The sequence below is a fragment of the Colobus angolensis genome, unplaced genomic scaffold (assembly GCF_000951035.1).
Source record: "Colobus angolensis palliatus isolate OR3802 unplaced genomic scaffold, Cang.pa_1.0 Scaffold42, whole genome shotgun sequence".
Lineage (NCBI taxonomy): Eukaryota > Metazoa > Chordata > Mammalia > Primates > Cercopithecidae > Colobus > Colobus angolensis.
The window spans coordinates 2,856,445-2,867,594 of NW_012117599.1; the positions used below are offsets into that span (position 1 = coordinate 2,856,445).

At 45.3% G+C, this 11,150-nt stretch overlaps 1 protein-coding gene across 1 annotated transcript in view; it reads right to left on the reverse strand.

The window, feature by feature from the left end:
- The window catches only part of KIAA1211L (KIAA1211-like ortholog), a 75,697-nt gene that overhangs the window by 17,392 nt on the left and 47,155 nt on the right, over positions 1 to 11,150 (reverse strand). The window contains exon 8 of the mRNA XM_011956653.1: positions 10,698 to 11,148. Coding sequence (XP_011812043.1) covers positions 10,698 to 11,148 — 451 coding nt within the window. The remainder of the gene's footprint in view (positions 1 to 10,697; positions 11,149 to 11,150) is intronic.

An 11,150-nucleotide genomic window follows, 5' to 3' on the forward strand; every position in this document is an offset into this window, starting at 1 on the left:
AGCAGCAGTCCTCCATGTCTCCCAGCAGCAGTCCTCCATGTCTCCCAGCTGCAGTCCTCCATGTCTCCCAGCTGCAGTCCTCCATGTCTCCCAGCTGCAGGGCAGCTTCTAACAAGTCCCATGGAAGCCACCGTTGCAGACTGCATGAGGGACATTCCCTCTGGTTCCACCCGTGGTGCGCTGGTGGCTCACACGACTGCAGCGTGCTCTCCACAGAAAGTGTTTTGCCAGTCCCCTTTGTTCCTCCCCGTTCTCCGTATGTTCTGAGGACGGGGGTGGTGAGTGGTTGGCGACTCTACCCATCCTGCACACGTGCTCTCTGGTATCTGACATCTCTGCATTGGTGCCTTAACCAAAACTGGGACAAGGAGAATCCCATTCTCACACAGCATTCTGTGCAGCTGAGATGAGAATATTTTAGTACATGTTTAGGAAAGTATGACTGTACTGTATGAAACTGTATCACATTTTGCAGTTAAAATGCCTTTGCTGCCCTATATGCTGTTATTACGAATAACCTCATTATATAAAGGAGGAAATTAAGACTCAGAGTTTAAGAGACTCAACTTGCTCAGAATCCCACAGCCCCTGAGAGGTGCTCCTCAGAGGAAAACCCACAGATCCACACTCTTCAATCTTACCACCCAGCCCCTGCCTTGCTCCCTCATCCCAGCACCTGGTCATGCAAACACAACCTGGCCCAAGGATTACCCACTGCAGGCTGGGAAGCCCAGGGCACGGGTATGGGTGCTCAACCAAGGAAGAAAAACCCTGAAAGTTCTCAAGGGCTCAGGATCTAGTTCCGAGTCCGGTGAATTATGCTCAATACGGGCAGGGGTATGTACAGAGTACAGGCTGGGAAGCCCAGGGCACGGGTATGGGTGCTCAACAGAGGAAGAAAAACCCTGGAAGTTCTCAAGGGCTCAGGATCTAGTTCAGAGTCCAGTGAATTATGCTCAATACGGGCAGGGGTATGTACAGAGTACAGGCTGGGAAGCCCAGGGCACGGGTATGGGTGCTCAACAGAGGAAGAAAAACCCTGGAAGTTCTCAAGGGCTCAGGATCTAGTTCAGGGGTCAGGTGAAGTACACTCAATACGGGCAGGGGTGTGTACAGAGTGCCAGGGAGCTGGCATCAGGGGTGGGGCTGCAGGAGATGTCGGAGGGAGTGGAGTGGCAGACAAACTTATAGAGGCAGAAATGTTTGTTTTGGCCAGAATCTAAAAAGCCTTAAATGTTTTCTCCAGGAGTTTGAATTTTATTCTAAATATAATGGGAAGGCATTGAGAATTTTTAAAGAGGAAAGCTCCATGGTTCCACCGACGACCTGGGAAGAAAGGGGAAGAAGAGAGTTGGAGGGAGGAGGCACTCACTGCAGGTGTCAGGTTAAAGAAGAGGCTGGCATGGGGACATGGGAGGATAAAGACGCTGCACATTGCGATGACCAGAACTTGCTGACCAAGGAGAGCATCATGACTGGCATTTATCATCCATCAGATTGGAGGAAGAAAAACACTGACGACACTTGGTGTTGATGAGGGGGTGGAGAAACAGTCTCTATTCTGCTGGAAGCAGTGTAAACCAGTACAACCTTTATGGAGCGTAATTTAAAGTTGTCTATTAAAAGTGCACATGATCTGAGAATCTGAAAATCCACTTTTAGGAATCGATCATAGAAAAACAACAGTGTGAATACATAGGGATTAAAATGAACAAGAATGATCACTGCAACACTGTCAGCAAGAAGGAAAAAAGTTCAAACAAGCAGAATGCCCTTTAGGAGGGGAACAGTTACATAAAATACAGAACACATAGAGTGTAGTCCTTAAACAGAAAGAGGTGAGGCAGTTCACGTTGATTAAAAAAAAGAAAAAAAAGATGCCCATGCTTTACTGTAGAGTGAAAATGCAAGCTAAGATGTACAGCATTTTTGTGATTAAAATAAAAGGATCCACATGCCTAGATCTGCAGGCCCATCTTGCTGTGGTGATGACTGCAGTGTTCAAGGGAAAGAGGATGAATCTGGCAGTGTGGTTCCCCCTGGGGAGTGGGATTAAAGAGGTTCAGAAAGGGGTGGGCAGGAGGCCACTACCCCTTTTTTTTTTTTTTGTATTTGAAAATTATTCTGGCCGGGCGTGGTGGCTCACACCTGTAATCCCAGCACTTTGGGAGGCTGAGGCAGGTGGATCACGAGGTCAGGAGATACAGACCATCCTGGCCAACATGGTGAAACCCTGTCTCTCCTAAAAATACAAAAAAATTAGCCAGGCATGGCACCACGTGCCTGTAGTCCCAGCTACTCGGGAGGCCGAGGCAGGAGAATTGCTTGAACCCAGGAGGCGGAGGCTGCAGTGAGCCGAGATCGCGCCACTGCACTCCAGTCTGGTGACCAAGTGAGAGACTCCGAGAAAAGAAAGGAAAAAATGAAAGGAAAAAGGAAAGGAAAGGAGAAAGAAAGAAAAAAATTATTCTTATATTTATAAATAGTAAAATGCACCCTTTCGTTGTACAGTTCCACGGGTTTTAACACGTTTAGCTTCTTATAACAACCATCAGAAACAGGATACAGAATATCAACACCCTGAAGAATTCCTTCTTCCTTCCCTATGTAACCAGACTCTCCTGCTACTCCCAACTCCTGGCAACTACTGATGTATCTGTTCTCTGTCCATATATTTTTGCCTCTTCCAAATGTTACAGAAATGGAATAATTCAGTTTGCAATTTTGAAAGACTGGCTTTATTCACTGAGCATGTACAATTAAGGTTACTGTGCATATTGAAGGTTCATTCCTTTTGATGGCTAAGTAGTTTTTCATCATATGGATTATCACAGTTTGTTTACCCATTCACCAGCTGAAGTACATGTGGGCTGTTTCCAGTTTCGGGTGATTATGTCATTTATATTTTTATTTTTGAGACAGTGTTGCTCTGTCACCCAGGCTGGAGTGCAGTGGCACAATCTCTGCTCACTGCAACCTCCAGCTCCTGGGTTCAAGCGATTCTCCTGCCTCAGCCTCCCAAGTTGCTGGGACCACAGGTGTGCACCACCACGCCCAGTTAATTTTTTATTTTTAGTATTTTTAGTATACATGAGTTTCACCATGTTGGCCATGCTGGTCTCGAGGTCTTTCTAATATAATTTACTGTTGAGTTTCCCTAAGTACCACTTTATCCACATTCCACAAATTTTGATATGTTGTATTTTCATTTTAATTCAGTGTTCTAACTTCCCTTGAGACATCCTCTTTGACCCATGGATTATATAGCGGTGTAGGGTTTTAATCTCAAATATATGATGATCTTTTTCATATTTCTTTCCAGATATTTTTCAGATGTTATCAAATTCTTATTTAATTCAATAAGGGCACAGAACAAGCTTTGAATAATTTCAATTCTTTTAAATTTAATACACGCTGTTTAGTGACAATATGGTATATCTTCATGAATGTCCCATGTGCACTTGAAAAGAACATGTATTCTGCTGTGGCTGGTGGGCTGTTCTATAAATATCAATTAGGTCAAGTTGGTTGATGATGATGTTCAACCAACTTGACCTAATTGAAATATTCTTCCTGATTTTCTACCTGCTACTTTTCTTGACTACTGACAGAGGAGTGCTAAAATCTCTACATCTTACTATGGATTTATCTATTTTTCCTTCCAGTACTACCAAGTTTTTGCTTCATGTATTTTGAAGCTCTGTTGTTAGGGACACACACATTTAGCACTGTTATGCATTCTTGATTGACCAATATTGCAGAAATTATCATTACATAATGTTCCATTTTATCACTAATAGTTGTCCTTTTTCTGAAGTCTTCTTTGTGTGATATTAATATATAGCCACTCCAGCTTTTCCAATTCTAAAATTTCTATCTTTATAGCTTCTATTGTTTTACAGAGAATTTCTATCTTTCCATTAATTCCAAGAGTACTCATTTTTACTTCTTAGAATGTGGCATAGTAGTTGCTTTAAAGTCTTTGTCCAATAATTCCAACATTTGAATCCTCTCAGGGTTGGCATTTGTTGAATGCCTTTTTCCTTGAGAATTTTTTAGGCTTTCCTGGTTCTCTGTATGTTGGATCATTTTGGTTCATATCCTAGATATTTTGAATATTGTGCTGAGACTTGGTCCTGTTAAAATTCTCAAAAGGTTTTGCTGTGCTCATTCTAGTCAGTTTTACACATGCGCAGCTCAGGGATGAGCCCAGAACTTCATACGCAGATTTAAAGGATATCTAACTCAGATGTCTCCTTTCTGTAATCTCTACTCCTCAAGGTTCTATGGCTAGAAAGCCAAGGTTTAGCCTCTCTGCACCGTAGCACCTTCTTGTGACTGGGACCACCTCAGGACAGAGTGGCAAGGGAAAGGAGCCTGCAGGATCCCCAACCACCATACCTGTCGCTGCTGTCTGTGCTAATACGGAGGTATAGCTTCATTATTGGGTTTCTCCGGGGGTAATGTCTAAAGAGTCAAAAGAGCTCCGACCCATAGGAGCTGCTGTGGGGAGAGGCAGGTGCTCACTTGGAGTGCTCTAGGCTGGTGCTTACTTGGAGCAGGGCTGGAAGGGCTAAAGGACCGTTGCCCTGAAGAGGGTATTGCTATCATCTTCAGCAGGGGTGAGGGGTGGGCCACTTCACTGATGAGCCAAGATTAAGACTCAAACAAACAAGAGTTGTGCCTCACAAGGGACATCACTGCCACTGCCACCAGGGCAAGTAGTTTTCAGCTTGTTGTTGGCATTTGCCTGGCATAGGGATGAGAGAATAGAAAGAACTCCATCCTGCAGGGATGCTGCCGCTAAGAGGGATTTGCTGATTCGTTGCTGGTGTTCACTTGGAGTAGAGCCAAGGCTGTCCAACAAGCTCTGTCCCATAGGGGTTGGTGGTGGGGGTGTGCAGTAGGATCTAGGCTGGGAAAGTTCTAGGAGCTCTGGCCTGCAGGAGTTGTTGATGCCACCAGTGGCAGAGCGCAGAGGTGCTCCTTCACTATTCACACTTGCTACAGAGTCATCACTTGGGTCCTGATCTATCTCCTCAGGCTACCAGCTCCTCTTATCTACCTTTCAGAGTCCTCTGATACTCACTTTATGCATTCTGCATAGGGTTTGATGTTGTATCAGTGGGAGAGATGGGGTGGTAAGTGTTTATTCCATCTTGGTCAGAACAGCAAGTCCCTTTTCATGTCATTTTTAAAGCAGTAGGATTATAAGGTGATTTTCCTATCATTTTTAGGCCTCTCGGGGTTATTCATATCAAGATATTTGTAATAACACTGAGGTTTCTGGCTTGAGTATCTGGGTAGATGGAGTACGGAGAAGGAAAGAGAACTGTGCTGGAGGTGGTACCGATAAATGGAATTATGAATGCTGAAGTGTCAAGTCAAGGCTGCTCATCAGATGGGTAGGTGGCTGGTTGCCGTGGCCCAAGAAGTCAAGGGAATCACGAACTCCAGGAAACAGGTGGGATTCTGTGATGTGTCTTGCACAAGGGAAAATGAGGAGAGGTCACTTTGTACTGGGTGGCATGCAAGGATAAGACACACATGGCTGAGGAGCAGAGGAAAGGCAGGGAAACAGAGCTTACAGTGTTGATGACACTTGCTCAGAAGTGACTGTGAAGGGAAGGGCAAGACTAAAAAAAATGCCAATGTGAGCAAAGTTGGTTTTCTTTAAGAATTCAAAACATATGTGGGTATATATCCAAAAGAACTGAAATCAGAATCTCAGAGATATTAACACTCCCTGTTCACTGAGGCACTATTCAGAACAGCCAAGATGTGGAAACAGCCTAAATGTATTTGGACAAACAAATGGATAAAGCAACTGTGGTGTATATCTACAATGGAATATTATCCAGCCTTAAAAAGGAAGGAAATTCTGTACTTGCAGCAACATGAATGAACCTTGAAGACATTATGCTAAGTGAAATCAGCCAGTCACAGAAGGACAAGTATTACACGATCACATTTCTATGTGAAATCTAAAATAGTCAAATTCATACAATTGAAGAGTGGAAAGGTGGTCATTAGGACCTGGGCGGGGGAGAGGGAAATTGGGGGCTATTCATTAATGTTTATAAACTTTCAGTTATGTTAAGAAAAACACGTTCTAGAGATCTGCTCTACAACATTGTACCTATAGACAACAATACTGCATTGTACATTTTAAAATTTGTTAAGAGAGTCAATCTCATGTTAGGTGTTCACATCACAATAAAATGAGATTTTGAAAATTCAAGAGATAGGAATATATTTTTAGCAGGATGCCAACAAAACCCTTGACAGCTTGTATTCTAACCCAAATGAATTTGAATATATCTGAACTGTGTCATTTAAAAAGGGTGACAGTCTCTTTCAGTTCATTTCCTTCAGAAAATGGCTGTGACATCCAAAGACAAGGTGGGCCAGAAAATGGCTGTCTACACTCCTCCGGCATCCAGCTACCACCTGCCTTCTCCATGCAATAAACTCCGCAGGTCAGTCCCCTGTGCTCTTCCCATCTTTTGGGGCCAAGAAAGAGCTTGCATGGCAGGAGGACATTAAATATTCGTTGAAAAAAAGAATGCATGAGTGGGTACTGGAGTCTAGAAAAAGGGGTCAGAGACTGGAGTGTGTTACTCTGTCACCAACCCTGTCTGGAGGAATCAAGCTCAGATTAGCCAATGCCGGTTATCAAATGAGGTCCCCAGGTGAGAAGGGTGATTTCTTACGCTACCTTCCAAAACACCAACATGTGACCATGACTTTGTAAAAAAATAAATCTCATACCCAGAAACAAGAGAGACTAGAAGGAGAGTCGACTTAGGAGTGATTTTTTTTCTACATACTTTCTGTGTTTTGCAATTTTTCCACACCATATTCTCTAACTCCTTTGCTGTCAATCTAATCCTGTGTGCAGAAGCTGCTTTCTGACCTGTAATTTAGACTCTGGGATGGATTGAACCAACAGGAGGATGCAAAATGTTCTGCACAAATGAACACGGCTGATAACCCTGGGCCATTTACTCCCTAGGACAGATCAGCAAATTATGAACCAGGCCTATAAACAGGGCTCCTCTGCCTCGAGGAGCCCAGACACGTACTAAGACTGCAGTAACCACTCCAGCACAGCCCCTGGGAGGCTCAGCCCCTTTGGCAAGCCAGGCTCCTGTTTATTACAACCAACCACCACTGCATCCTTCCCTACTCCTTCTGCTGAAGCGTTCCTCCATTCCTTCAAAGAAGGAAAACACAGTGTGAAAGAGAGGAGGAGGAATAAACCAGGTGCTGGGGACCAGGCAGCTTGAGTGCCCAAAGCTGAGTCATCTGGAACACTTCAATCATCCAACTTTACTGTACATGCCCTGGAGGGAGGATGGGGGAGGTGGCAGACTATCTGGGAGCTCTGGGCAAGGTATTTGCCACCACAACAGCAAATATTAGGTCTTTCTGGAAACAGTGATATTGTTATTAAAACTTCCATTATCTGTAGGTTTTGTATGAACCGAATTGCTTCTAGCTAATATAATTTGGGAGCAATGAGAATGATAATAGAAGTGATAATCATCAATGAAAGCACAAACAGATTTGGCATCTGGGGAAGGTGTGGGGGCAGCTTCACTGCTGGGGTCTGACAGTGTAGACCCTGAGATTCTGCTCTGGTCAGCATGAGACAGTCCCTCAAGGTCCAGGTAGGATCAGGCAGCAGGCCCAGCCTGTCCTGGTACCTGTCCTTCCAGTACCACTGCCCCTGCCCCCAGAGTTGCTTCCCTATAGAATGTGGGTAATTCCTTCCCTCCTTTCTGTGTGGTAAAATGAACGTCATTACTCATGCCCATAAAGTAACCTAGATTCTTCTTTCGCTTTGGAATTCATCTAACTCTGTCATTTCTATGGCTTTAGTGAATGTGATTAAACTTAGATGGACGAGACAATTCTTTTCTACTATATAAAAAAAGCTGTTAATAAACAAACACTCTATTACATTTTATAAATCAAAGAAAAATACACAAGGTCTTTACAGACCATCCCAGGCATTTTATAGCGAAGAAAGCCTGGCTTAGGTTGAGGAACTTACATATAAATAATGGGCAAAGCATTGCTCTCTGAAGCTTCTTTTCCAGATTTGACTATGAGCTTGATATTCTGTTTTTAAGTTCCATTCATTTAGCAAGCCCTTGAGAGACATCTTCAATTCTGGACCATGAAGGTCAGGGTTTCATGTGCACAGAGAGCAGCTCCTTCCTCCCTTGCTACTTCAATGGCTTTTTGAATCACTCTACAATAGCTTCAATAACCTCAATGGAACTCTGCAGAGTGGATCGTCAGCTACGGCTTGAACTTCCTCCAAATTCCTGCACTGATTATCCTACTGCAGTGGCAGCAGCAACACAAAATCACGGCTGTGCCAAGGGGCCTTCAGATTGGGAAGGCCACATGTGTGGGCTCTTTGGAACTGTGAATCCTTGTGTGTCACCTTAGCAATTTAAAGCACTGTAAAAGAGCCAGAAAAGATTAGACTATTTTGGAACGGTTTTCACATTGTTTTGTATGAGCTAATTTTCTTCCCGTGTATGCATCTTCCTCTTAGGGTACAGGATTCCCTAAGAGATTCACCATGTTCTATTTCCCTTCTATCCCACAATGCAGTGCTTGAGTAGCCTGAAACATTCTTTTTTTTTTGAGATGGAGTCTCTCTCTGTCACCCAGGCTGGAGTGCAGTGGCATGATCTCGGTTCACTGCAACCTCCACCTCCCAGGTTCAAGTGATTGTCCTGCCTCAGCCTTCTGAGTAGCTGGGATTAGAGGTGCGCACCACCATGCCTGGCTAATTTTTGTATTTTTAGTAGAAATGTGGTTTCACCATGTTGGCCAGGCTGGTCTCAAGCTCCTGACCTTGTGATCTGCCTGCCTCAGCCTTCCAAAGTGCTGGGATTACAAGTGTGAGCCACCACGCCAGGCCAAAACATTTTTAAAAAACAAAATTCGCCATAGAAAACTTCTCTCTAGGGCCCTCATCACATGCACACACAACTTATTTGTGTAGTGTCATTTTCTGGCTCACAGATTTCCATTAATTAAAAAAAACCAGCAGGCCAGGCGCGGTGGCTCACGTCTGTAATCCCAGCACTTTGGGAGGCTGAGGTGGGCGGATCACTTGAAATCAGGAGTTTGAAACCAGCCTGGCCAACATGGTGAAACCTCATCTCTACCAAAACTGTAAAAAAAAAATTAGCCAGGTGTAGTGGTGGACACCTGTAATCCCAGCTACTCGGGAGGCTGAGGCAGGAGAGTCACTTGAACCTGGGAGGTGGAGGTTGCAGTGAGCCAGAATTGTACCACTACATTCCAGCCTGGGCAAAAGAGTGAGACAGAGTCTCAAAACAAACAAACAAACAAACAAACAAACAAACAAACAAACCCAGCAATGAAAGATTCTTTAGCTCTGCTGCAAACACACATTTTCAACAGATTTCTCATTTCCTCACTTCCATAAGAAGTGACAAATGTCAAAGACAGAGAAAGGTCATCTACTTTGCTCATTTCAAAAGACAGCTGCTTTCAAAGATTCTTACGTTCTGCCTCAATCTTAACACAATCTCCCTTTCAGGACAGCAAGTAAATGCTGACCCTCTTGAGAGAGACTTATGTTTTATACAGACTTGTTATTCCAATACATGGAATACGTTCCACGTGCAGCTGGGCGCGAACCTGATTACGAACAGCAGGAGGAAATTCTTTCTTGGAGGAAAAGGTCAGAAGGACCCTGATAGAGGAGTATGTTTCATTTATAGCCAAGAAATAGCTTAGGCCCTGAAAGAACCTGCATCAAAATGAGTACACATGTCCTGGGATTTGGACTTTGCTGAGTTTCTCAGGTGAAAAGTGGGAGAAGAATTTGAGAGATTCGCTGAGAGTCCTATCAAAATCAGTTTTTACATCTCTCTTTATCTCATGTCTACACACTGACTTCTCTGTACTTATACAAAATCCTGGTATTTATTTTCCCTTTTCTACTCTTTATTCCTTATTTTCTCTCTCTTTTTAAAAGAGACAGGGTCTCACTCTGTCACCCAGGCTGGAGCACATCGCACCATCAGAGCTCACTGCAGCCTTGAACTCCTGGGCTCAAGCAATCCTATTTCAGCCTCCCAAGCAGCTGGGACTATAGGCGTGCACCACGACGCCTGGCTAGTTTTAAATTTTTTTGTAAAACAAGGTCTCGCTATGTTGCCCAGGCTGGTGTTGAACTCCTCGGCTTATCCGCAGGCCTTGGCCTACCAAAGTGCTGGAATTACAGGCATGAGCTACCGAGGTCGGCCTATTCCCTACTCTAGATTAGGGGTGTCCAATCTTTTGGCTTCCCAGAGCCACACTGGAAGAAGAATTATCTTGGCCCACACATAAACTACACCAACACTAAAGGCCGCTGATGAGCTTAAAAAAAAAAATTCGCAGAAAGTCTCAATGTTTTAAGAAAGTTTACCAATTCCTCTTGGGCCACATTCAAAGCCACCCCGGGCCCAGGCAGCGAGTTGGACAAGCTTGCTCTAGATCAGACATGATGTTAGTGGGAATTCTGACTCCTTCCAATTCCCCCGCAACAAAGTTTGTACCAGGAGCATTTACACAGTTAGCGAGTGTCCAGCAAGATGTGCCAGCGGATGTGGATCTCCCCAGGCCCTGCCCTTCCCGCACCCTTGGCGCGCTCTTACCAGCTCCCCTGCGCAGCGACCTTTTCTCCGCCGTCCTGGGCTCCTTCCTGGGGTCCCGTTCTCCCGGGCCGGTGTCAGGGGGCGCGGCCTGGTGCGGGAGCGTGAAGCTCTGCAGAAGCGGCTTCCGGGGCAGGGGCGGCTTGGAGCTGAGCGGCTCGGGGGACCGGGCCTTCCCCTTTCCTTGGTCGCTGGGGGCCCTGGCGCCTCGAAGGGCCGGGGCCGTCCCCAGGGGACACTTCTCCTCCTTCGGGAGCACGGTCAGCGACCTTTCTAACCGGACTTCGGCACTGTACCTCTTCACACCCTTCGTCTCCTGGGAGGCGCCATCCCGGTATTTGAGCGAGAGGGAGGTGGACCGGAGCTTGACGGGGAAGGGGTTTCTGTCCTCACTCGGGGCCGGCTCCTGGGCGGCTGGGCAGGGCTCTCTCTTGCCGGGCGTGGCGGCCGCCTCCT